We start from the raw sequence: 27,758 nt of genomic DNA, 5'->3' as shown, positions 1-27,758 counted from the left end.
GCATTCACTCAGAACGGGAGTGAGACAGAAATACATCACAAAAATGTTTAAGACAGATGTAATAAATCAATGGAAATTGAGTTCCTCATTTTTTTTTTCAGAGTCAGAGTGGCCTTGTAAAGTACTAGTGGAATTCTGATGACAAGTGAGGCTCTGTTCATATTTCTTTTCTAATTCTGCATCTGGGAACAGACCCATCTTGCATAATCAGAAGCATCTGGCATATAAACTTCAGAGCTGATCAAGAGAGTCTGAACAAGGTATGTGTTCATGTTCCCAGATAATTCATCTGTGAATGAGTAACACCAGTGTAAACATTAGAATTTTAGGATGTATGAGAAATCTGGTGTGGATCAGGATGAAATGACACAGATGATGGTAATTCGTTTTAAAAATGTACTTCATCATGGTACGAGTTATTCCAAGAAACAGTATGTTTTCAGATGTCCTACTATACAAGTGTAGGGTTCATCCTTCTTGGTGTATTTGTAGATCTAAAGGAGTGAGATGCCTGCCAATTTCCTTTGCTCCATCATTTGAACGGAGCAGATGTACAATGCCTGTGAAGAGGCAGGAAGCTCCAATTGGTGAGGTTTGTTTGAAGACTGTTTATGACGGAGCTTGCTGTGTGTAGAAGGACCTAAGCAAGGTCCTCACCCAGCAAGCATGCTGGAAATTCTCCTCTAGACATGTCTGGGGAAGAACAGAGGACTTAGTTTATAAAAGTAGCAATTTCATAAGTTACACATTCCATAAATGTGTGTTGGCTACAGCGTGCTTTTGTTAAAATTAACTGGTGTTGAAGATGTTTTTTCTGATCTTTATCTCATTAGTTACGTTTTTTTTACGTCTTGTATTGTGCATTCTTGTGTTAAGATTTCCTGTTAATTTTCTGAATTCCGTTCTTTATCTGCAAATAGGTATAAAAACTTATCCAAGGTCAAGTCTGCTTATAGTGATGTTTTTCGTCAAGAATGCAACACTTACAATCCAATGTTTGGCACCACGAAACTAATGGAGAAAGTGAACTGTAGATGAAAACAGCAAGATAAGATCCTGCAGACTGTGGAAACTGTGGAAAGCCTGTGAGGGTACTTTGTCCTGTTTGGCTTAGCTTTAAAACATCTGTATGAATTGCACTATTTACTGAGATATTTTCTGGTTTTCTTTCTCTTATAGCCTGAGGGAGATGTCATGAAGTTGGAGATAACATGCTTCTTGTAAGTTAATTGTGTGTGCACTGGCAACGTTACAGAATGCTGCTGATGCATTTCTGTTTATTTTACAGAGTCTGTTACAGAGAAAAAAGTACTTTGCCTAGAGTTGCTGCTGTGAAGATAGCCAGTAATTTCAGAATGTCAAACCTGATGACTGTGGCTTTGCATAGTTTTGGAGTTCTTGCAGACTTAGTACATGTGTGGTTTTTGTTTTGCCTACAAATATTTTTTTCCTAACAGGAAAACCTCCTTGGGTGTGCGAATAAGCTGCTGGCATCTGAGTGCCACAGCTGGAATGACCTGTTAGGGATATCTTGGAGAAACACCTTTATGTAACAGCAGGAATGGGACGGAGTTGAGCAGTTGTGGAAACACCTGAAAACAAGCATTCCACTTAGGTACTCTGGAAGATTTCACCCCATTTTTCCTAAAGCTTGGTCCGCTAATCTTGATAACTCCCGTGTCATCCACTGTCATTCTGTATGCGTGAGTATAATGTCCTTTTGTGCAGTGGATTATCCTTCTCTCCTGCCTCCCTCCACATTTTGCTGGTTTTGTTGGTGCTGAAGACATGTGTGTGCATAGACTTTGGGTAAATTCCCCAGGGAATGCTACCTGGTCAGTTCTGCTGTCTTTGTCAGTACGTAGCTGACCTTCAAGTGACATATTCCATCAAACTGATTGCTCAAAGGGATGTTTCTGAATGTAAGATGCAAGTCTGAATGAAACATCTGCCTTCTAGCCTTTATTGGATCTTGAAGCGATGACAGGTATTAACATATTGCAGCATAGTGATGTATTAAATACATGCAAGGATGGGAGCACTCCTCGTTTTCTGGAATAGGGAAGTGTGGTAGGGAAGAAGGGTGGAGAAAAATTCAGAAAGCTTAAATGTGAGGAGGTTGTCTTTGGGAAGAGTTAAGCAGAACAATATAGAATCAGTTCAACAGATTCGTAACAGCTTTCTCAGTGATAGTCTTGTTTAAAGTGTGAAATGATAAGTGTAATACTACTATCCCTGATTTTGTTTCTTCTGGGTGTGCAGTTCCTGAAATTGCAATGGAAAAGTCGTGGATTTCCTCCTGGACCAATCCCACTTCCCATAGTTGGAGGTGTCTGGCGGATAAATTTTAGAGCTGATCATAGGAGCCTGAAAAAGGTATGTATTTTTGCGGATGTGAACAAAGGAGCAAAATGTGGAAAAACTAGGGATGGTTGTTGGTAGGCTAATATGGTAGTAGAGAGAACTTCATTGTGAGGGAAGGTGGGTCATGGAAGTTCAATTAAATGCCTAAACAAGTTAAGTAAAATCTGCAGATTCTTTGCAAATAAACTGACAGTGTAAATGATGGTGAAAGGAATGAAATCATGGGAAGAATTGGGTCCATGCTGAGAATGTTAATCGAGGGTCTTTCAGCGTTCAGCCTCCTCCATTGAGACAAAACTTCACAAAATGATCCAATGTGTTGATAAATTTTTTTCAAGTCCCTACCTTTCTTTAGGTGCTAAGCAAAACCGGTATGTGAGGGGGTACCTGGCTGCAAGGGGAGAATATGGGCTTTAGGAAAAGGGAACTTAAAAGACATTGATGCCAAACATTTCTAATGGGTGCGCGTTCATCACTATGGGAGGACAGAGCTGTAGTGTTTTTTTGTGTGAAGGTAGGGACTTTGTCCTTGCTGAATATCTGCAGGGTTGCCTGAGACCAGTCCCTATTGCTGGCCAAGCAGAGGTGGGATCTCTGTTCACATTCCTCAGCTTGACAGTACTTTCGTATGAGACGGGAGATGGTCTATTGAATCTTGAAATCTGTAGTACTAGGAGAAGTCACAATTGGAATGTGCAATTTTAAGAGGTTCTAATTTTTGGTTGAGGAAATGAAACGTGGAGTTGAAAAATATAACTGTGAATGGGCAGGTGAGCTTTCCTTGTGAAACCTAATATGATCTGTAAGCACTCAGTTGTGCCATTTTCCTAAATGTTAGATTTGCAAAGACAACCCAAGTTAAGCTTTAAAATGGTCAAGAGCGTCTGTTCTTTTTATCATTCACATTGCTGTGAGTAGTGGGGTCCCAGAGAGAGCACAGAACTTTACTCCCAAGTTCAGGAAATAAAAAGGCAAAATAGTTTTGTTTTGCAGTGGGAGTGTTTATCACAGTAATATCATGTTGGAAGAGAGGAGCCCATCGTGTGTGTGCTTTGGTTGATGTTTCTCCAATGAGTATTTTTTGTCATTGGTCAAACCTACAGCTAGCAAAAATCTATGGCAACATCTGCACCCTGTGGCTGGGTCACAAACCTATGGTGGTGCTTTATGGATTCAAAGCTGTGAAGGATGGTCTCACCGTCAACTCGGAGGATGTTTCTGGGCGACTACAGACCTTTATGTTCAACAAATTTTCACGTGGAAGAGGTAAGATGTTTGTATCTGTGGAAGAACTTTGTCTACTGACAAGTCCTTAGTTCCCAGTTCACCCATTCGGTCTGCTCCAGGTGGTTGATATAAGGCAAGTCTGTGGTATCCCTCAAAATGGTCTCCAAAATGGTCTCTAAAGTGCTGCTGTCAAACGTATTCCAGAATCTTACCAGAGCAGCAGCATTTGTACTAGCTAGGTCTTTTATTTATCCATTATTAGTGTTGTCTAAGCTTGTGCCCTGATTTGAAATAATCCATGTGTGGCTCACTTTATTTGGAGCTTGAAGCTTCCTCTTTAAGCTGAGGCTAAAGCAATTCTTTATGCTCCTGGTTGTTTGTTTACAGCAAAGGCCACTGTAGGGAAAGCATGTACAGAGCTGTTGAACAAGATGTAGCCTTTCAGGATGTCCCAAGGCACAGGAAGGACACTGGAGCTTTAAACATATTAGCGAGACTGTAGGTGCAATAGTCCTTGTTCAAAGCTTCTTACTGTGCTATCAGCCACTGCTGAATTTTGGTGGATGGAGAATATATAGAGTTCTGCATTTGAAACAGAAATGCTCAGTGGTTCTTGCCCTGGCTTCATTTTCCAGGAAGGACATGGGTCACGATGAGAGCTGAATGTGTGCTGCAAGCAGCCTGGTAAAATCAGGATCCATCCCCCAAAAGCAAGAGACTAAGTGCAGCACAGACAACGAGCTCAGAACCAGTTATCAACTCTAGCTGTTAAGGAAGTGTGGTGTTTTTGAAATATTGCCAGTAAGGAGATTTGATGATCTCAAGAGGGTTTGTATAAGATTAAGAAGCACAAGCGTAGGAACCACCTGGGCTTCTCCAATGAGCTCCTTAGAAAGGTCTGTTGGCTCTGAGTAGCTTGGTGAGAGACACCATTGTATTTTCAGGTGGTAGAAACTTGAACATAGTGTTTATTGAGGAAAGCTCTCTTTGCCACTCCTGCAGAGGTGACGCGTGACAACATCTGTGGAAACACAATGCCTATATATGCATGTTGGCAAACAGAGCTTACAAGTATTTATTTTATTAGAAGATTGTAGAAGGTAAATGAGATCTTATAAGAGACTGCATGAGCTGGGCTCTAAGCCTTTCTATGTGAATACGGATTTAGATTCATTCCTGCTCAAAGAACAGGCAAAGAGAAGGCAACACCAGCCCACGCTCTTTGCAGCATGTAGCAGCCTGCTGCATGGACTTTCATTGTGACCACTGCTCTTGGATGTTTGGGCACGTGTGTGAGTTCTGAGACTGTAGTGGGCTTTTTGCAGGGCTGGGGGTGTTATATTAACCAAGGTGGTTTTTCTGTCCTTAACAAAATACTATTGCTAGAACAGTGGCCTAATGCATGCCTCTTCTTCATGAGTGGCAGCATGATGAGAAGGAAGAATTCTTAGCATGTATGTCATTTACTGTCATATGACTATTAACATAAAATTGATTCTTAATGACTGAAGGTATCCTGGTCTCAAATGGTCTCATCTGGAAACATCAGAGACGTTTCGGAATTGCAACTCTCCGGAAACTTGGAATGGGGAATAAAGGAATGGAACGTGGGATACAAACTGAGGCCTATCACTTGGTCAAGTTCTTCAAGGACAAAGATGGTATGTCATTGACAAGGTGCCCTGGGAACTGCATTCCTGATTTTGATGTAGGGTCATGCAGGCTACCTACTGAGGGTAAAGACAAACTGGTTTTGTTCCAGAAAAGACAGGGGTTAGAGTACAGCCAAGATTATTTAGAACGTAATATAATTTAAGTGCAATCAAAACTTTTTGTACCATCAGAGCTCAGCAGTGTGTATTTTGGTATTAGCACCAAGATTAAAAATAAATAAATAAATAAAAAGAAAAGCAAACAAAACAGATAAGGGTGGGAGTTAAAGACTTGACACCTTTCTGTCCTTATTTTTGAATGAGGTTTATCTGTTGTTACCTTTGCCAGTGAATTTTGAGGGTTTCAGTGTAACAGTCTAAATAGCATAGGGGATATTTATTATAAAATGTCATTGTGATCTTGCTTTCAAAGTAGCAAAGAAGATAGTATTTTGGTGATAAATGCGTATCTCTGTTTGCAGGAGAAGCTGTTGACCCTTCATTCCCCATTGTTCATGCTGTCTCTAATGTGATATGTTCTGTGGTCTTTGGACATCGTTTCTCCCTGCAGGATGAAACTTTCCGCCAGCTGATTGAAGCATACAATTGTGTAGTGGCTTTTGGGAACAGCTACAGTTACTATGTGAGAAAATGACACATTTAATAAGCAAATTATTAAATTATTGAACATGATATTTATTGCATTGCCATGCAATATTAATTGCAGCGTTATATATTATCATAGTATACTATTTAATTACAATAAATGCTGATTTAAAAATACTGATCATGAACGTGAACTGGGCCTGGAGTGCTTTGGGTTTGTCATTATTAAAGTAACACAAATAATTACTTTTAGAATTGCCCAGGAAAGGCAGTGTGCTTGGGATACTGAACTCTTTTGTAACGAAAAGACCAGTATTATTGAGGTGAAAAGTGATACTTTTTTACAGGAGTAAAAGTTTGTGTTTTTGCATTGTCTGTATCCACCTGTGTCAATTTATGTAATAATATATATAATATTAATTAGTATTAAATTTATTACTGTTAACACATACAGAATAGACTTACCTGTGAAACTGGATTCCTCTGTTGGTGAATTAACAGGGCAAATACTAGTGAGGTTATGCAGTAAGGATAAGAAAGAATCCAGGGTAGAAATTGCATCAACTTTAATCTACCACAAGTCAATACCTATTCATGTTCTAAACGTGATGTTTCTCTTTGCTGCAGTGCTTTTCCTAGAGAAATTAATTCAGTAATTCAGTATTAAAAATGTCTGCATTGTATCTCTATAATTGCTTTAGTCATGTCATGTAACTTACAGTATCTGTGTTGAATGCTTGCTCCACAGATATATGAAATTTTCCAGTGGCTTTTAACATGCCTTCCGGGACCTCTACAAAAAGTAGAATCTTGCTGTGATTTTGTTCGTTCTTTCGTAAGGCAGGAAATCAAAAACCACAGGGAAAAAGGCACCATAGATGAACCAGAAGATTTCATTGACTTTTACCTGGATCAGATAGAGAAAGTGAGTAATTTGTGCTGTAATTGACAAAAATGATATCATAGCAGATTTCCTGCACGTTTCACATAGCTGTCTATACACAGCAACATCACTACAGAGCACTACGAATTCAGTTTAAAAACCATGCTGTCAAATTCAAATATGAATTTTAAATAGTCAGTTTAATAGCTTGTTTTAGAAGGATAAAATAATTACATCGTTTTTTTGTTATACTCTGGAGTCCTTAGACAAGAGTAGACAATGGTTGGTTTTAAAGATGTAAATATTTAGATGGCTCTTGAATTCTGATTCTTTTTGTCTTTTCAGTGTTTGGCTTTATTCTCTGTGCTTTGTACTGAACTTTTGCGTGCTTAGTAGGACCGTATGGTTATTGAAACAATCTAAAAGAAAAATGATGGCAGTCTCTGCCTTGAAAAATAGCATAAATCATTAAATCATAACACATGAGAGATAACTGAAATCAGCAAATGTGCAGGGAGTGGCAAGGGTGGGATAAACCTACTTTTGAAATATTTTTTTTCTGATGTGGAAGTTAGCAGTAAGGCAACAAGGAGCTCTAAATGTAATAGGACCTTGGAATCCTGACACTTTCTATAGCACTTGCAATGAAAAGTATCTATGAATTTACTTGAGAAAATATCTGCATAAATCTTTTTATTGTTCAGGTAGCTGTATTTTCTCCATCTTCTAGAAATACTCTATTTACTTACAGTGATCACTTCATGTCTCAGTGGGCAGATACAGTGTTAGACAGATGTACCTTCTGCACTCTTATTTAATTTCTTATTGACACCTGTAGGCTAAAAATGTCCCAGATTCTACTTATGATGAAGAAAACATGGTGCAGTCTGTTTTTGATCTCTTCCTGGGTGGCTCTGAGACCACCGCTACCACTCTGCGTTGGGCTCTGCTCTATATGGTGGCTTTTCCTGACGTTCAAGGTGAGTTATAGACACAAACATGGAGATGTTTCAAGTAGAACAATTCTGTTCCACATCCCTTTTTTTTAAATTTTTTTTGACATTGTATTTCCAAGCTTTGTTTTTAAGAAGCCAGTGAAGTAGAACATTTCCAGACAGATTTAAAAATAATTTCAGGGATGTTCAGCTTCTGATATATTTTGTCTTCTGTGTATTTTTGTCATGATTTTTGACAGACTGTTTTAGTATTGTAAGAATGTAATAGAAATTATAGTCTGGTTGAAAAGACTCAAAGTGAGATAGGAACTTGAGTTAGGGTAAAGTGATTCTTTCCTCGTATCTGAAATGTCAAACAAATACATAATTTGTGCTTGTTAACTGAGACATCAGTTGATTTCTACATAATAAATATATTCATTGTAATTTATGGAATGTTACATAGAGAAGAATAGAGAAGACAGATGCCTGAGAAATTCTAGACAAGCGCAAAGTTGCACACTGGTTTCAAAAATTTTTAAATGATTTGATACAGGGATTTCAGTGGTGGTGAATCGCTAAGCCAAATACATGTTCTCAATGCTTGGATTTAGAGCTAGATAAGACATACTACTTTTGGTTCTAGAAGGCTGGAAGAACAGAGCCCTGTACACACATGTAGCTTTCAAATTCTAATAAAATTAAAAAAAAAAAAATCTCTCTTGGATTACTAGCCTAGTTTTTAAGCCTGAAATTTGATCCTGACCTTTCTCAGACTGTGTGAAGTATGGTACTTACTGAAGCATAGGTAACAGCCAAAAGAGATTAACAATTAGTGATGGTTAGGTATTACCCTGTCCCAATTCTCAGCATTACATCTGTGTATCAGTTTGATACAATGGCTTCCTTACAAAATGTTGCTAAGTGTGCTGTGAGTCTGTATTCAGCTAGAGTAAAAACAACAGCTTGATTAATTGTATTAATCTATTAGTAAGAAGCTCCTGCTTTATTTACAGTCTGCTCTCTTTCTTTTAACTATGAAGCTCAATAAATCTTTTGGGCTTGTGGAAAGATGATCTGAACATAGAGCCTATAAACTAGGAAATACCAAATTTTAGTCAAATAGTAAAATTGTGTAAATGTATGTACAGTTGTATAAATGTATTTACATTTTAGGATATGGTGAGTATATAATTTATTTACATACTTATTTTTTCTATCACTGCTTGTAGTGGTATTCTGTGTATAAAGGATTTTTTTTTCTCTGTAGAAAAAGTCCAGAAAGAGCTGGATGTCGTTGTGGGTTCTTCTCATCAAATCTGCTATGAGGATCGGAAGAAACTGCCTTATACAAATGCCGTGGTTCATGAGATCATTCGCTTTAGTAGCATTGTTTTAATCACAATTCCTAGAGAAGTAGTGAAAGATACAACTGTATTGGGGTATCACCTTCCAAAGGTACCCTATCTATTCCAGTATGATCTTTGGCCATTAAGTTGAATTTCTCGTAGTTATGTTTTCCCTCATCCACTTTTCCTTACAGTTCAGTGGTTGTTGGTGACAGTACTGACAGTGCTTTTTCCCTCCCATGCCCTCTGGCCTGTGCCTTTTTCTCATGGACAGTGAGAAAAAACCCTTACCAAAAGCATAATTTCACAGCAATTAAACCTGTGAGAGTGCTGCAGAGTCTTACTTTCCAAGAGTTTGTGCTTTTAAAGTACTTTATAAGCATTTGAGTTCTTATACTTTCAGAGGATCTGAGAGAGGACTTACCAGAAATGCACAGTGTTGTCAGCATATTGATAATGACAGGATATTGTCTGCTATGTGGACAAATGGGAGATTTGAATTTTTTTCCACTTGTGATGCCTGAGACAATACCAAGCATGAACTCAGTTTCGTTCACTTAGGGCTTCTCTTCCATATTACTACATCTCTGGCATCATATTTGAGATATAATGAAGATGTTTCCCTGCAGCTCCTGAACTGCCATCTGACCTCAAACAAAAATCTACTGCAAGTTTCCTTGACTCATCCAGCTTTTCCAAACTTAACCTTAATGCCAAACCTCCCCAAAGGCACACATGGAGACACTTTCCTATGCAGCACTGCTCCATGGTGTTTGCTATGCACACCTTCCTTCCCTTCACCTTGAGAAAGATAATTTGAAATATACTATTTCATTTGCAGGGTGCTTTGTTTTCCATTTGTAAACCTGCTAAAGCTTGTCAAAAGTGGGAAAATCATTTTACTAGATTTAGGATAAGAAGCTAAGGGACCTTACACCCCTCATTATGTTGCATTTGCTAACAGAATAGAAAAAAGGAGACATGGAGGGAGTAAAGTAGGCAAATACCTAAAACTGAACTACTGAGGTTTTTTAGACATTTTTTTTTGAAGAGAAAAACAAAGAAACAAACAAAAAGCAACAAAGCCACTCACACAAACACAGACAATGAAAAGAAAACAGTTCGAGATTAAACATTTTTTTCCCAATAAAATAATCTTTCAATTCTGCTATCTCTTCGTGTGACTAGCAGAGCAGTGCCCTGAACTATAGCTGGAATTGGTTTGTGTCCTTTTCTTCTTGATGTTTGAGAAATTGAGAGGCAGAAATGAGCCAACAGCATCTTCTTTGCAGGGTACTGTGATTATGGCAAATATAGATTCAACTCTTTTTGACCCTGAATACTGGGAGACCCCTTACCAGTTCAACCCTGGTCATTTCTTGGACAAGAATGGAAATTTTGTGACCCGAGAGGCCTTCTTAGCCTTCTCAGCAGGTAGGTTTGCTGATAACTGAAACCGTTTGTGTGGGTTAGACTGTGAACGTGAAGCTGTATTATTTTTCTTGTGGAAAAGACCAAAGGGAGTGGAATCCCATAATAGGAGTACACGGTTTTCTCAGGCCAAAAAAAAAAATGTTTGATTGGAAAATAACTTGTTTGGTAATTATATAAACTGTTGACCTTAGATTTTTGTGAAAATGCAGAGAAAGTAAAAGGAGTAAAGACCTAGAATTGCCAATAATTTTGGGATTAAAGTCCTTACGCTGTTCTTTGCCATCCTCTGCATCTGCCAGATTATGCTATTATAGTGGTGGTTCCATGGCAGCGTGCTCTGCTGGAGCTGATTTACTGTGTATAAATAATTCAGTATTTGTTGATACAGGAATTTGAACCTGTATCAAATGCATCCCAGATGGCTATGCCTTTCCAGGGGAGCTTCTGGAGACACTCTTTCACTAAGTGTGTGTGTTTATAGAAGAGTAAACAATCAATTGATTAAACAACAAATAAAAGCTATTGAGGATCATGCCAGGATTATGAATAGTCTGATTGTCAGAGCTCTCACCTGGGATGTGAAAGTGTCAGCCTCATGGTTCCTGGCCTACACTTGGCAGAATAGGAATTTGAACATCCCAGGCCTAACCACTGCACCTTAGAGCCTGTCACCACCTCTCTTACTCAAACTTAACACAAAGTTAATTGATAAATTGGGAAAAGTTTTTGATTCACATGATTAATTTGGAATCAAGAGACTGAAACTGAGTTCATAGCAGCAGGGAGTTAGGGATTAGTTAGTAAAGTGTGAAACTAGGGAGAAGCATCTCTGGTAGCTTTTTCTGTAGTCTGGGTAGATCCTGCTTATGGTCAACTGCAGACACCTCAATTGTTCAGTCAGTTTGAGAGAAAAATGTCAAATTCAGCAAATCCTTTGTTTCCTGATGAGAATGAGTGATGCTTTTTTGAAAAGCTGGGAAGCAAATGCAGGCTGCAGATTTCTCTGGGGACTGACTGCTCTTTCCCTTCTCCCTCTGCAGGACACCGTGTATGCCTGGGAGAGGCGCTGGCAAAGATGGAGCTCTTCATCATCTTCTGCAGCCTGCTGCAGACATTCAAGTTCACCCTACCAGAAGGAGTTAAGGAAGTCAACATGGACATTATCTTTGGGAGCACAATGAAACCCCATCCATATAAGCTCTGTGCCAATCTTCGCTAGGTTGCAGTGTATGATAGATTTGAGGAAGAGGCACTGACACAGGCTTGCTAGTGCACCTCTTATGTTCTTCATTTCTAGCCCAGATTCAGTGTCAGTCTGTTCCTGTTGTGTCATGTGTCTAAGAAGCTGGTCCTGAAAAATATTCTGTTTTTCCTTTTCCCTGTGTCTGGAAAATCTATGTATGATTTTCTTGTGTATTAGAAATGAAATAAACACACGGAAAATGGTTACAGAGTCTGGTCTTACTTAGAGGCTCAATGGGAATCCTACTAGAGGGAGAAGGAACATTAAAGCCAAGACTTGGGAGTGCTTCCCATCGTCCCCATGCATTCTAAATTCTAGAGCAGGGCATGGAGGTGCACTTCCCATACGTGATGGCTCTGGGCATTGCCTGAATCCCTATGGTAGCTGCATGGGGGGAAAGAGTTGTGCTGGGACCTCTGAGCTACCTGTGCGCTAGCCAGTTTGTCTATTTAGCACATAGCCGCATGGAGGTGATAGCTTCAATCTGGAAGTAGTAGAGCTACATCAGTGCAACCCTTCATTTCACTGTGAGACAGGGGACGTAGTCTGCCAGTGAAGGCACCCCCCATATTCCCTCCTGAAGAATTGCAGAGGGTAGCCCCAGTCCTGGTGAAACAAAGGCAGCCTAAATGGTAAATGACCAGTGGGCTGGCCTGAAGTCGTTTGTTTTGCATTTATTATTGTGGTGCATTTGAGAGGCAATCTTAAAGAGGGAGTCCTCTCACCCAGTGGAGGCAGTTTGTAATGGTGATGGTGAAAAGAAGTCTAGGTTGGCCACATCTCTTTATTGATGCCTGGTGAGACAGTTACAGGGAATGCTTGGAGTCCTGAGAAGCAAAGCTTGGCACCTACAAAGGGAGGGACAGGGCAAGAAAAAATTACATCAATTTTCTTGAGAGCTGTGTGAGGGCTTTCTGTGAGTATGGAGGCTTTGTGTAGTGTGCCTTGTGGCACGCAGACTTCCAGTAGCTGAGCTAACAGAGACTGTTTGCAGAGCTGCTGAGCAAAGCTCTTGCCAGTTTCCTTCCCTGAGGAGAAGATTTTAGAATTGTTATTGCAATTATATTTCATGGATGCTTTGTTTATCCAGCATGATGATTTTCTTTAATGTAACATTGGTTAAACAGTTCTACTCACATCTGTGAAGGAGCTCAGTATCAGGAGGCTGCATGTGCTGTGTGGACATAGATTTTTGGGGGAGTGGAGGGTGGGTTGTGCACTAACGTGGAACTAGGATTCAGTTTTCCTACCATATAAAGATGGTGTTGCAGAGGTGGGTATAATGAGGCATGTGGTTGATACCAGAGTCTCAGTCATCTCTGTGAATATATCTGTGAATATAGTATGCGCACGTACTGGAGACTGAATAAGAGGTGAAGTCCAGGAAGAGGCATACAGGATCCATATTGCTTTAAACATTTTCACTTGCAGATTCTTAAAAGAACCCACAAACATTCCCTAGTGGAGACAGAAGTCCTTTTTACAAAGGTTATATCTATATCATGTATATCTCTATATACGTTTTTGAATAGCATTTATGAATCTGCATTTCTTAGTCATCTTTCACCACACCTTAGAAGTTGTCTATGGACTTAGTGGGGTCAGGAGAACACACGTGAAAGCTGCTGGTCTGGATCAGGTTATTTCTGCTGCTGGTAGCTAGATATTGGAATTTCATTTCCAAAATGAGAAATTAAGATCTCTGGTAGGCAAAAGGGAATGCACTAAATAAAGGAAGAAACTAGCTAGCACTGGAGGAGTTTTCACTCAAAAGCAATATGGTCCATTTGACTTTGTCTTTTTAAATAGACCTACAAATCTTGAACTCTTGGAAACTTCTGCTCTGTAGTCGTAGTAGGACAAAATTCAGTAAGGAACATTTTGTGCTTGTGTCTTTGACAGCCACAGCATGTTGTATCAGGCAATCTCGTTCCTAATTTCTACCCCAAGCACTACTGGGCTTTCATATCATTGTTACCATACCCAGTATTTTTCCACATAAATATTCAGACTTGTGATTCACACACTGATGTCCATGTAGTTAGTACTACTCCTAATTGCAAAGTAACCTGGTCTTTCAAATGATTGTAATGCTGAGAAAAATGGTTAAGAAGAAGAGAAAACGTACCTAAAGTTTAACAACATGCAAGAATGTGAAGAGAAATCAGTGCAAGAAAAATAAGAAATCAGTAGAAAGGGGAGAGGATAATGTTTAATTGAAGTCACCTGGCAATAAAGGATGTTGCAATGGTCCTGGTTCTGCCTTTCATGTCCCAAGAGTTAGCAATGCAGTGAACATCACATGAGTTTTTTTCCAAGCCCAGTCCGGCTCTGTCTGGTAAGGTTTAAAATTCCTTATTAATTATGGGATTGAGGAGTCTTAGTGTTTGTGTGCATACACACCCATGGCTATAACATCTGTTGTTCTTGTTTCAGAAGCAGATCGACGCTGCGGTCAAACCTCTGCTACTTCTGCCCTGTCCAACCTGAGGAACTTCTTAACCTGTTCTATTAGAGCCTTTATGCCAACATGATGGTGCTGCATCTCCAAAAGCATAAACTAACAAACGTCTGTAGTGTGATCCTGTCCACAGAAGGGATTTCAGCCGTGCAGCAACATCAGCATAGAAGCAAATATTTTTCACACTTCACACCAATAGAGCTAAGTCAGCAAGATTTAAGCATGTGTTTGACCTGTGCAAACCGGTGGCCAAAAACTTCATTGTGCTAGGAGTTGCTACATATAAGCAATCTTATCTTTAATAAAGTACAATGTGATAAGTAGTGAATAGCTTTCATAAATATCTAATCCGAGTATTTCAAAAAGGCTTATATTTAACTTTAAGCTGGTCAACAAAGGGATTTAATTTTTCGTGTACAGTCTACTGACCCACCCTCGTATTTTCAATAATACCATAATCTTTATTTAATCTTTAATAAAGATTAGCTTGGGATTTAAAGTTTGCTTATATTTTTACTATGTTACTACAATATTAATTTACCAATTTGAATGTCTTGATCTTGTTTGTTTATGAAGCCAAATGCTTCCAAGGGGAAGTCACGTTTGACCAATGTGAGGAGCCTCTGCAACGAAATGATCAGCCTGACGGGTGAGGAGAGAGCAGTGGATATCGGCTTTGTGGACCTCGGTAAGGCCTTTGACACTGTCCAACACAAGGTTTTCATAGACAGGCTGTTGAAATATCGGTTGGGTGGGCAGGCAGTGGGGTGGATTGAAAACTGGCTGGGCCCAGAGGGTAGTGGTCAGTAGTGCAATGTCTAGTTGGAGGTCGTAACTAGCAGAGTGCCCTGGGGGTCAGCACTGGTTCTGGGCCTGTTTAATGTCTTCATTAACGGTCTGGATGATGCGCCAGAGCGTACCCTTGGCAAGCTTGCCAACAACACAAAACTGAGGGGAGTGGCGGGTACATAAGAGGGTTGTGCTGTTGTCCAGAGGGACCTTGACAGGCTGGAGAATTTCACCTCTCTGAAAGGCTAGGAGCTGGGACTCTATACCCTAGAGAAGAGAAGGCTCAGAGCGATCTCATCAACCTCTCCCTGGGTGTGTAGCTAATCCTCAGAAAATTCTGTTGGCTCTCCCTCTTCTTGCAAGAGGCCCCTTATGAAACCAGTACTGTGGGCAGGGATTTTTGTCACAGCAACTGTCTTGGCACAAGGAAGCATATAATTAACCTGCATTTGGTTTTCCTTGAAGAACTGACACTTGCCAGATTTGTAGCTGTAATGTAATGGAGCAATGTCTTATATACTTAAAAATAAGAACGCTTCATTCTCTGGGATCAGAAAGTAAAGGAAAGTGATAAAGAGGGAAGGACTAAGAGAGACATAAGCCTAAACATCTTTTTCTTCATAGGGAGGTACCAGCAAAACAAGATAAAAATGGATCTCTCGCTGTATAGCAAGTTTCCAGAGACAAGGTAGCCTTAGAAATCAGAAGTGAAATGTTAACAGTAAGCATAGGGCTTGTATTTTTTGCTGCATCTCTGCTGTTTGTAGAGTTTCTGAAACTGCAATGGAAGCGAAGACAACTTCCTCCTGGACCAACTCCATACCCCCTCTTTGGAAATCTGCTGCAGATGAAGTTCCGAATTCATCATGACATCCTTAAAAAAGTATGTATTTTTGGGCAACTAAGTAATAGACTCATAGACTGACTGAAAATGAATGTATGCTTTTGTTAACATAGTTTTCTTTTGAGTGCTAGGGAGAGATTTATTCTGTATTGTGTAGACACGAAAATCTATGGGGACGAGTTAAATATGGTTGTTCTTCTGAAATGTTTGGCTTACTAAGGAACCATGTCTTTAAAACCTTAAGTGTACAAAAGTGAACAAGTGTACAAGTGTACAAGTGAACAAAACAATACTAATATTCCTGCCTTACAAATTGGAAAAGCATTGTAAAGAACAGACTTACATTTTGTGGAGGCTTTCATATGTCTGTGTTTTGGTTCTTTTTGCACTGGCAATTTCTAAATACCCCATGAAATAGCTATTGAGTGCTTATGTGTTTTCAGTGTAGAAAGGATTTTTTTAATGCTTATTCAACAGATTTTTTCAAAAGAGCTTAGATTAAATTTTTTGCTCATATACAATTTGGTCAGATTTTCAGAAGAAACTTCAGTCTGCTGAGCCTGATTGAGCTTTTAAATAGCTGAACTAATTCATTACATGCCTACACTCACAATGAACTCTTTTCTAAGTCCAGTTGTAATGCAGAGCACTTCAAGAATTGTTATCCTATTGTTTTATATTTCTAGTTTATATATTAAATATTTAATGCTTATATTTAATGCTTATGTATGAGTAATAGCACCTCAATTTCACTGTTTGTTCTCAAGCTTCCTTTTCTCTGGTTCTTCCCCATCCTGATAGTTCTCCTGAGTTGCACATTTCAAGGCAAAGTAGTGTGACTCCTCAACATAAAATTATAGATGCTGCATGTCTCTTGTATTTTCTTCTATTTCTGACCTCCCAAACCTGAAGAGTAGTATTGCTTATCTCAAGATTTCAAAAGCTGCAAATTTTTCCCTCCAAAAATGTAATTCAACCTTAGATAAATACCAAATATGCAAGCACATGCATATAAATCTTTGCACAATGTGCATATCTGCTCCCTCTTGATTGCTCACAGGCAGCACAATTTTGCCCTCCTCTAGTCCTGCAGTAGACTTCTTGGAATATTTTGACAGCTCCTCACTCCTTCCAGCCTATTCCACCCCACAGACTTCCTACTTTGACCTAAGCACTGTTGCCTTTCCCTCAGCCTTGTGTTCTCTTACTATTCCAGCTCCCAGTTCTTCAGCCAGGGAAAGGGCTCTTCTGCCTACCTCTGTTAGTGATGGCTGTGTGCACTGTGCTGGAGACACAGGGCTACCGCAGCTGAGCTAGAAAGGAGAAGGTGATTCCTGCTTTCCCCACCTCCTCAGCTGCTCTTGCTGCACTTAATACACAAGGGGGAACAGTAGATGATTCTCCTAAAACTCATTATCTGATGTTGTCATCTTACAAACACGAAGGAATTCATCTGCAATGAGTTTGAATTGTAAGACATGCCAACGTCTGATGTTATTTATTGCAATATTGTCTGTTTGACATTCTGATCTTTAGTAAATGAAAGTTTACATAGAAACCCGGCTGCAAGCTATATTAGATGTAAGAATTAATTTGATGCTCTCTTCTTAAGGTCCAGTGCCCTTGGGGAATCTGTCAAGGGTGAAGAACTGTTTCGCCTTCTTTGATTTAAATGTGATGGTTCTCATCCATGTTGTTCTGATACTGCTTTGTTCTACAGATGAGCAAACTTCATGGTAATATCTTCACCTTATGGCTTGCAAACACGCCTGTGGTTGTCCTGCAAGGGTACCAGGCAGTGAAGGAGGGTATGACTGCCCATGCTGAAGAGGTTGCTGGAAGGCCACAAAACTTAGCCTTCAAAATATTAACTCATGGAAGGGGTAACTATGATTTTCACAGATTCTTCTAAGGTATTCTAACCCTGGTTTTGGAAACTGATTCAGAGTCTCAGAGCGCTTAATTTATGGTGGAAAAAAAGGTCAATATTTTCTCAAAGTTTTATGAAACATTGCTTTTTGGGTTCTGTTGGAACAATAATGGTAGAATACAGCTATAGTAAGATTTTCTATACAGGTAGTAGATTGTAGACTAGAAGAAAAGAGGAAAAGAGAAAAGACAGAGACATGCTCCAGGACTGCTGACAAAAATTAACTTGACAGAGAAACTTCTTTGAAACATTAACTGTATGTATTTATTAATTCATACAGCATTAACAACATTAATTCATTATGATTCCAGGTGTTATGTTCTCTAACGGTCATCTTTGGAAGCAACAGAGGCGTTTTGGACTTGTAACAATGAGGAGAATGGGAGTAGGGAAAAAAGACCAGGATTGTCAAATACAAGAGGAAGCCTGTCGCCTGGTGGAATACTTGCGGGAAACAAATGGTATGTGCCTGTGCTCAGCATTCAGGTCAGTATGTGCGGTAGTGTTTTTGCTGAAGAATGGATCATTGGTAGCTTTTGAAATTATTTATTTGGTTACAAAACTGGATTAGAATTGTACATGTGGAGCTGAGTCTCAAAGGTCTGAATGGTACGATCTGTGGGAAGCATTTCCTTGAAGTGCTACCTGTGAAACCACCTCACAGGATGAATTTAGAACTGAGGCTCCATGGTTGCTGTCTGTAAGTGTTGGTATTTCTCAGGGTAACAGCAAACAGTAACAAAACAGATCTCACAGCACCCTATATCCCTCTACAGAAAAGAAAACAAGGCATGAAGTATTCAAAGCTTTGGCCAAGGCTGCAGAACCCCATGGCTCTGCTCTGGCAAGTGCAGTGGAACAAGCTCACCTCACACAGCTTGGGGTAACTTCCTCAGTAAGAGAGGAAGTTTGTTTAAATTGTGCTGCTGAAAAATGGGGAGCATCTGTAGGTTTGCTCAATTATTCCTTTATTCACATATAAAGGATGTGAGCAGAGAATAAAGGATGGTTCTCCTTTTGATTCTGCTGCTTATTCATATGCTATCTTGGCTGACTTTTTTTGTACCAGTTATTGCCAAACGTAAGATCTGTTGATGCCAAGGTTCTCTGAAACCTGGGTGTTTTTTATTATTACCACTACAAATCCCATTCCCACCAGCAGTCTTGCCTTTTTTTGGTAATCAACAAAAAAACTTTGGGTGTCTGAATTTACTTTTTACTCATGTCTTTTGCTGATAAATTGCAATTTTCCGTCCACTTATCTAACTAACGTCAGAAGAGTCTGATAAAATGTTATTTCATCATCTCTCTATTCAGTGCAAAAAGCTGGAAAAATAAGTGTTATTGGTGAATACTGTTCACTGTGTTGACAGGAAAACCTCTGGACCCCACTATGCCCATTGTTCATGCTGTCTCAAATGTGATTTGTGCTCTGATTTTGGGACATCGCTTCTCTATAGAAGACAAAAATTTTCGCCGCTTGATTGAAGCTGTTGATGATATATCAGCATTTATGAACAGCAGCTGTTTTTATGTGAGGAATTTTTTTTTTTTGGTTATTTTATACAGCTAGACAATGAAAGGCAACTTGCTGGTTACTTTTATAACAAAAATGAATACTAATGCACCTGGAGTCGCTGGAGTATGCATCAGAACAGTACTTCCAGATGACTAGTTTAAAACTGATTTCAGTTGCTTATGCCTTATCATAGCATCGAAATTTCCCAGTTCTGGTGGACTGGGATGGAAGCACATAGGCTCGTTACATGACAGAGATGTACGAAGGTCTTTCTCACAAAAGCGCTACCTGTACAGCTCCAGTGTTTGAAACACAGCAGCAAAATATATGCAAAAATACCTGAAAAGGTCTGAAAAACGTTTAACCTTAAATTCTGACAAAGTGGCTTTCTTCACTATCTGAAATCATATGACTGTCAACTACTATCAAAAGAGTAACATGGGTCTTGACTACTTCCTTTGCTAGTGTTAGCTAACCTTGTAGAAGCTTAAGCAGAGCAACTGTTTTGCACAGGGATAACAAAAGTACCATGTAATTGCTTAATGGTAGCTTCTTCCTATAACTTTTGGCAAGACAGTGGCTCCTAACCTACCATCTGATTCATTGGAGAGAAAATTTGCTATCATGCTTCTGTGTGAAGTTGTGACTGCAGCTGCAAAAACAGTGGAACAGATTGTCTCAAACCAGGGCAGTTTTATCACTAACCATTAACAAATGGGACCCACTGTGCTGTGTATAGTTAAGTAGTCATTTTACCAATGTACAAGGCACCTGCTCCTGCAGAACTTGCTGGAACGCAACTGGCTTTACATCTTACGTGATTTTTCACCATCTCTTGCTAACTGAAAATTGCTGTTACTGAGGTCTAAGAGAACTTGAGGATTAATTTGATAATTCTGGTTAAGAAAAATAATCAAAAGACTTTTTCTCCTAGAAGATGTGGGTGTAATGACTCCTAAGATATCTTCTAAGAAGGGTAAACACAGGATCAGCTACTTCCAAACTGCTTTCAGGAGATATTTGTATAAGCTCTTCTTAAAGCTCTTAATAGCGTCCACAGCTAACCAAAACATTCTAGCCCAGTATTGCATTCTGTCCTGCTCTCCACAGTGCTTTCATAGTGGTGTACAATCCTTTAATAATCACCTGTACTAATCCATTTTCCTAGTAAGCAGACAGATAGTTTTAAGCAAAATTGTGCAGTAGGATGAGGAAGAAATGAAAGCCAGGAATATAAGCAGGCTTACGGGAAGGCATAGGTTTGTAATGCAGCTGCCTTTAAAAAAGGTGAGCCCAAGAATTACGACTTAACACGTGACTTAAGCAGGGCAGTTCTGCTGTGTAGAGTGGAATGACATGATGCAATCTGTAAAAGGTGAAAAAGAGAAAGGGAAATGAAGTAGAGGATTGGAATTAATATAGAAGTCGTTTTTCCTCTCCTCTGCTGAGATGTTGTTTTATAATGGTTTAAGCGAAAGAATGTGAATAAACAGCAGGGAATCCATGCGGCTCTGTATGTTTCTGCTCTGTAAAGTTGTTTTGCATATCACACATGTGATGTGTTTGACTAACTGCACTTCTTTTCTGGGAAAAAATGTATCTGAGTAAAATCCCCATGCATTCAGTATCCTACAGTAAGATACTAAAACAACTAAACAACTGGGTTTGGATATTTCTATTTTCAGTTTAGCAGGTGTGTCAAGGAAAGGAAATCAGCTTTTTTTTTTTTTAACACTCAGAGAGAAATGCTATGTATGCTAGGCTGAGAACAAGGATATTTTTTATATGAGGTTTTTGCTATTGAAGTTCAGAGGAACCTCATCTATTCTTTGTACACCACAAAAAAAAAAATCTATAGCATAAAACTAAGGGAAATTCTGCTCCAGGGAAAAATAGTACTAAGAAAGTCTTTAATGGATCACTGGACAGGAATTAGCTTTTCAGTGTAGTGGTGAAGATACAGTCATCAGTCTTTCATTCTCTTCTTCCACTACCCACAAGCCTATATGAGTATTCAAATTTAGTTTGCTGAATACCACATATCTAAAATCTCTCTTTCACAGGTACATGATCAGATTCCCTGGTTTGCAGACCGTTTTCTAACACCATGTAAGAAGACTTTTTCCAGTGTAAATTTTATGAGAACTCTGTTAGCAGAGGAAATTGAAAGCTACAAAGAAAAAGGAAAAGCAGATGAAAGTCAAAATTTTATTGGTTATTATTTGGATCAGATAGCTAAAGTGAGTATCTCTGTTCTCCTTTTAGGCTCCACTAACAACTAGGGATTTTAAGTGCTCCTTTGATTATAATGGTGTCTAGTATCAATTAGGGAAATATACAATTAAATATACCCTAGAAAAGCTTATAGGTGGATGAATTAAAAAACAAACAAACAAACAAAAAAAAAAAACAACAACTGAAACTGTGAGATGGCAGGAGGAGGATGAAGTAATAATGTGAGTAGATTTGTGGGTAGATTATCTACAGCCACAATAATAGCAGATCATCATATGATTAAGATATAATTAGGAATAACAATTATGATAGGATTTGTATCAAGATTAGAAAGCATATGTGATTACATAAATTTGTCACGGCTGAAGAACCAAATGTGCATGTGGATAGAATAAATTTACAAATGCACTGGAGAATATTAGAAAATGTATTATTGAAGAAGTTTTCTTTTCTAGCCCTTTATTTATTCATTTATTTATTTTTCATTTTGAATAGTATCAATAAATATTCCTCTGATGCGGAGTGCTTTGCTTCTCTTTTGTGTGCCTTAATTTGATCTTTGCAATTCATATTTGCAGACTGAAGGAGATGCTGATGCTACATATGACAAAGAAAACTTGATTCAGGCTATTTTTGACCTCTTTCTGGCTGGTACAGAAACTACAGCTACCACTTTACGTTGGGCGTTGCTTTATATGGTGGTTTATCCTGATGTTCAAGGTAAGCACACACAAACAGTTCTGCAGCTTTTTAGAAATTATAGGAGTTCAAATAGTAGCATGTGAATCAGGTGAACTGCATGTGTCTGTTTCTTCCTGTGTCCTTGCTAACGCACAGGCTAGTCATTTCAGGCTTCATTTCTAGAAGATTCAGAATGCAGGGTGTGATCCATCCAATTAGATGGAAGAGTCTGTTCTAGGATGAGATATATTACACCTTTGCCCCTCCAATTCCAGTTGATTAGACTTCCAGTGACCACAAGATAGAGTCTTTGGATCACCCTCTTTGACCTATGACTTCCGCTCCTTGATGTGCTCCCAAGTACTTTGCAGCAGAAATCAATTCAATGCAGTGGGAGGCTGTTAATTTGTGTGGTTATTATATGAAACTTAGAATCTTGAACATAGATATCTGCATATAAACAGATATTAAATAAAGGTTGGGCTGAGTAGCTTGAAATTGTATGCTTTTAATAATTATTTTCACAGAAGACACAGGTTGGCAATGGAAAGAAATAATCAGAGTGCACAGAATAATAAGGATTAAAATGTATTATTAATCACCCTGAAAGCCTCCTATTTGACAGTCTAAGCTGGGTATCAGGTGCAGAAGGAGGCTGGCAATGGCTGAGGTGGTAAGGAGAAGAGATTTCCCATTGTTGTTACCTAATGCCTCTTCAAAAGACCTAAAATTTGAGACTGTACAGCATATACTGAATTTTCACAACATGGTCTTTCAGCCTCTCAGGATACATTAGAGCTATCTTAAGTTTCTTGATGCATGGGATCAATCTACTTGCAATGACCAGACCATTTCAGACCAGAAATTAATCAAAAATTACATTTTCAATTCAGGTTGTAAATAATAATAATAATAAAGTGTCCTTGGGGGAAAAAACTCTTTTGTGTAAGTGCTTCCCAAAGGCAGGTAATTACAGAATAGTAATTTTGCCATTTACAGATGGCAATCAAAATCCATGTAGTTCTGAGTGAAAACTAGTCCTTGTTCAATTACTAAACCAACCTCTTAATACATGATTAATATTTAATTTAGGTCATCCAAATGGGAATTTGAAGGTATTCTTATCTTTTAAAATATCTTTTTCATCTTGCTGGGTGGTATTATAACTGTAAAACGCAATAGGAAAAATATGATAATAAAGCTTATAGATTGTTGTATATTTAAAGCTCAATATTCCTCTACAGAGAAAGTCCAGAAGGAGCTGGATGCTGTTCTGGGTCGTTCCAATTTAGCTTGCTACACGGACAGAAAAAGGTTGCCCTATACAAATGCTGTAATTCATGAGATCCAGCGATACAGTAATATCATCTTAATTGCACTTCCCAGACAGACTGTGAAGGACACAGAACTGCTGGGATATCCTATTCCAAAGGTACAGGCATACTGCATGTTTGAATATTTGAGGCCTGGTGCAATTATAGTTGTTAAAACTGTTTTAGTGTAAGTTTTAAATGACTGCCTGTCCAAAACACTGTCCTGTTTTAGGTCCTTTTGCTTTGTTGCTCATTTAGTTGAAAAGCGTCTGTGATTGAGAACTGCCAATATCAGCTGCAATGTGGTACATGAGTTTAATTTAGAAATCCTTTTGAGGGTTTTCCTGGTTGGGGACATGTACTCTTGTGTCCTGCCAGTTCTGGCGCTGTCCCTAAGATATGACTGTCTCTAAAGCAAGCCTTTTGCAAGGAGTTGTGTATATTGTCCTAAACTCTTTGTCCTACTAGTAGCTTTTCAGAACATGACTTCTGACAATAGAAATCTTGTGAATGGAGACTGGAAATAAGCTTATTAATTTCCAGCAGTCTCAAGTCAGTCCCTTGTCAAAAGGGCCTAGCAGCTTACGAAAAAAGGTCATCCAAAACCAGAAAAAATAGTTCTACTGAAAACCTTGGAAATTTGAAATTATTTTCCTGTCACAAGCTTTTAAATGAAGTATCTTGCAAATGTTACAATGAAACTAAAATATTTAAAAGTTTTGTAACGGAAAGGTACGTTAGGGTTGTTTCTATATATTCTCCTATCACTGCTTTTCCTTAGTTTCATTTTCATTCTTTTTTTATGGATCTGCTCAAAGCAACCCTAGCATGGCAGAAATCATAGAGTAACATTAAATTTGTACTCATTCTGTTACTGAAAATCTAAGTATTAAAAATACAATGGCAATAGGAAAAAGAAAACCAACACATTTTGACAAATGTGCTCCTTTTTTTACAGAACACCATAGTTCTAGTAAATATTGATTCTGTTCTGTCTGATCCTGAAAAATGGGAAACACCTGATCAGTTCAACCCAGGCCACTTTCTGGATAAAGATGGAAACTTTGTACACAGAGAAGCATTCTTACCATTCTCAATAGGTAATTGCACAGAACAGCAATTTATTCCATGCGATAACAACTTAGGATCCATTCATTCCTCAACATGAATTGGGAAGGCATCTGAAATAAGTATATAAATCTATTCTACCATTGTAAAGATCTCCAGGAAGAGAAAAGTCCAATTGTATATGGAAAAGATTGGAAGAGAAGGAATGACAAACAGAAACTTTTTTCTTGGAACAGATCCATTTTCTCTTGGAGGAGAGATCCCACTATCAAAGTAGTAGCAACAAAATTCATAATGCTATTAAGCCTGTAACTATAAACTATGCAGCCCTGGTGATCATTTCTATAATGTTCTGTCTGCCTGCTGTGAATACAGATGGAAGCTTTCAGAGTGGAAATACAAAGCAGCCTTTCAGTTTTGAATCACTAAATGACAATTGGTTAATCATAGGAGAAAAGGACTAAGTCCGCAGAAGACACGCAAGCAAACAAAAAACTCTTACCTATTTGAGAATCGATGCTGTGGTGGTGTTGTTGTTTGTTTGTTTGTTTCAGTTTTTTCCTGAAAACTGCAAGCAAATTAGTAAGCTAGTTTTGATAGAAATCCCTTGGCTGATTGCCTTTTCTGTCTTTTCACAGGGAGCCGTGTATGTATGGGGGAGCTTTTGGCAAGGCTGGAGCTCTTTATTGTCTTTTCCACTCTGTTGAGGGCATTCAGGTTCACCCTGCCCGATGGAGTGAAAGAAGTCAACACAAAGTTTGTTTTTGGAAGTACAATGAAGCCACCTCCATACCAGCTCTGTGCTATTCCTCGGTAGGAAATGTTGCTGTACAGATTCAGGGAAGACTTTGCATGATTGTTTCTGCAAATGAATGCATCTTAACTTGTCTTAAGATTTTTTGCTTTCCTCTTGATTTGGTCAATCACTATACTGGAAGATGCTTTTCAGACAGTTGCATCCTACAAAGAGTTAATCTTTTGTTCTTGTTTTCAGTTTGCAAACACTTGGTATATTTGTCCTGGTGCATACTATTAAATAAAGATATAATGGGAAGAATTAGAACTGGGTCTTATTTATTGCTAGCAAGAAGCAGCATCAAGAGAGAAAGAACTTGAAGCAAGGTCTATAAATTAAAAGTGTCATGATAAAATATCTCTACATTCTTTCTAATAAACCACGGTTTGTGTTGATAGGTGTAGAGGTCATTTGATCTGTCCCAGGATATTAGTGGATGGAGGAGTTAAGCTCTTGGGAGAAACTTTCTAAAGAGTCAGCTAATATGATCTGAAATAATTACATTTCCTGAGACTGAACAGGATTGTTGTTGTGCAACTCTGTCATTGACACGTGGCAAGAAGTTGAGGGTTTCACCCACTAAAACGAGTAGTATTTCTGCCCTTGAGATGAAAGTAGAGGAATGGCTTCATTGAGCGGGTGTGGAGAGCTTTTCATAATCCAGGAAAGGAGCAAGGACTGGAAGACAAATGACAGCAGCAAGCTAACGCAAAGTGTTGATAAATAGTTCTTTCTTTTATGAACCCAGTGGTTGACAGCAACATAAGAACACATATTTTTCGTGATAGGTAGTCATCTGGCATTGTTTACTGCAGATCCTTCAATAATTTATTCAGCTTCATTTGTTCTTTTCAGTTCTTTAATGGATTCTTTATTACAGATAGCTGATGACATCTATCAGCATAAATTAGCATATCACCACCAACAGAGGATTTGGCACTACTGATGACTTCTTGAAGCCCTTTATGAGCATTGTGCTTAAGTACTTAGCAAATGTGGACATTGAACATTTTGCTAGCTCAGTTACTGACATTTAACAAAGGATTTTTTTGACAAGATTGAGAGTGTTTTTTTCCTGTGTGAGGTACGAAATGGATACTGTATGCTAGCAGATGACGGGTTATTTTTATACGCCAATTAGCTGGTAGTAACTTCTGTAGGACTAAAGTCATTGTCAGCTGTGTTTGTTTTAGTTACCTCTGTCTATCTTGTAGTTTAAAGCACCACAGTTTAACAGGCAGAGATCTATGAAATCAGTAACCTGTGATGCCAGTGCCATCTAATTGGACACAAAAACACATCTGGATACTCTTATGCTGTTGTAATCCATGCTAAGTACCTACTCATACTCTGTAGAGAAAACTGTATGTGCCAGATTAAATTATGGTTAACATCTCAAGGTTACTCCACACACTCAGCTTTGCCAGTGAGTCCTGTGAAAGCTTTGTAGCTCCCCTGTTTTACCTGGACTGGGAAGGTCTGGGGTCCCTTCCAAGCAAAATTTGAAAGGTGCATGATGGATGTGGAGCAGACATATAAAAATGTACTGGCCATCCCTTTTCCCACATATCACTCTACTCTCATTTTCCTGCCTCTATCTTATCTTCAAAATCCACTTCAGGTGTTCTCTTGCTTGGTCTGCCTTCCTGCTTCCAATTTTTGCTCCCTGTTTGGCCTCATTTGGCTTTCTGTTTTTACTGCCCTTCTTATGTTATGCTGTTGTTTGTCTTACCTTATCCTTTGCTGTTTCTTAAATTACTTGCAGAGTAGCTGTAGTTACTTACCCTAACAGCATTGCTTTGTATGCATTCAGATAAAAAGCAGATGACAGTATGAATTGCAGCCTCTTCACTTCATCATCAGAGAAAGCAACTTGAGGCTTTATTGTCACTTAGAGCAGCAAAAAGATATAATTTTGAAATAGGAGTGGTTGTCAGAAAGCCTAAGGAAAACAAACAAATAATGGATTGATAATATAGATATCAGCATGAGTAAATGCCAGCTTTTCCTTTCTCTCTCCCTATGCTTGTTCTCCCCTCCTAGAAGCCCGGCAGGAAAGAGGCAATAGCTGCGGGGCTCCTGTTGAGAGCCATATGGTTTACTTTCAAACATAGCCATATTCTTTATCGTGAAAATACATTTAGTTTTGGGAATGTAATCAACACTAGAGTATCACCATTCCTACACATAAAGCACAAATTACTCAACACTTGTTTCTTGTTTTCTGAATCTGAACCCATGCTCTCAGGATCTTCCATGTCCCTGGTGTTAGAACGAATTTGTACAGCCATTGCATCATGATTTAGGAGATCAGTTGAGCTGGGAGGGTTTTGTCTGCAATGTCTGGATTCCTCTGAAAGGCTCGGAAAAGTTTGATTGGGCACTACTTTACACGTGCCCACTGATATTTTTTATTGTGTTTGATACGT

At 38.8% G+C, this 27,758-nt stretch overlaps 3 protein-coding genes across 4 annotated transcripts in view; all 3 read left to right on the top strand.

Annotated features, from left to right (window-relative positions):
* Window positions 1-264, top strand: part of CAPN10 (calpain 10) — a 32,778-nt gene extending 32,514 nt beyond the window's left edge. The window contains exon 18 of the transcript XR_010833672.1: window positions 102-264. The gene's annotated coding sequence lies outside the window, so the exon portion shown is untranslated. The remainder of the gene's footprint in view (window positions 1-101) is intronic.
* On the top strand, window positions 127-11,889 carry LOC106049396 (cytochrome P450 2J2-like). Of its 2 annotated transcripts, XM_067002671.1 has the most exons (13): window positions 127-260; window positions 921-1,091; window positions 1,180-1,220; window positions 1,458-1,615; window positions 2,263-2,376; window positions 3,468-3,630; window positions 5,103-5,252; window positions 5,726-5,886; window positions 6,598-6,774; window positions 7,571-7,712; window positions 8,938-9,125; window positions 10,309-10,450; window positions 11,491-11,887. In XM_067002671.1, the coding sequence occupies exons 6-13, from the start codon at window positions 3,519-3,521 to the stop codon at window positions 11,667-11,669; spliced, it is 1,251 nt and encodes a 416-aa protein (XP_066858772.1). In that variant the 5' UTR covers window positions 127-260; window positions 921-1,091; window positions 1,180-1,220; window positions 1,458-1,615; window positions 2,263-2,376; window positions 3,468-3,518; the 3' UTR covers window positions 11,670-11,887. The 2 variants fall into 2 exon arrangements, with proteins under 2 accessions (XP_066858772.1, XP_013057161.3); XM_013201707.3 differs by lacking the exons at window positions 127-260; window positions 921-1,091; window positions 1,180-1,220; window positions 1,458-1,615 and having other exon boundaries at window positions 1,730-2,376; window positions 11,491-11,889.
* A 2,481-nt stretch (window positions 11,890-14,370) lies between these two features.
* Window positions 14,371-25,350, top strand: LOC106044799 (cytochrome P450 2C25-like). Its single transcript, XM_048076770.2, has 9 exons — window positions 14,371-15,826; window positions 17,508-17,670; window positions 18,029-18,178; window positions 19,091-19,251; window positions 21,300-21,476; window positions 22,050-22,191; window positions 23,397-23,584; window positions 24,424-24,565; window positions 25,172-25,350. The coding sequence occupies exons 1-9, from the start codon at window positions 15,656-15,658 to the stop codon at window positions 25,348-25,350; spliced, it is 1,473 nt and encodes a 490-aa protein (XP_047932727.1). The 5' UTR covers window positions 14,371-15,655.
* Window positions 25,351-27,758: the final 2,408 nt, after the last annotated feature.

The sequence above is a fragment of the Anser cygnoides genome, chromosome 9, assembly GCF_040182565.1.
Source record: "Anser cygnoides isolate HZ-2024a breed goose chromosome 9, Taihu_goose_T2T_genome, whole genome shotgun sequence".
NCBI lineage: Eukaryota > Metazoa > Chordata > Aves > Anseriformes > Anatidae > Anser > Anser cygnoides.
The sequence above is the reverse complement of the archived record's forward strand: the minus strand, read 5'-3'. Positions and strand labels throughout refer to the sequence as shown.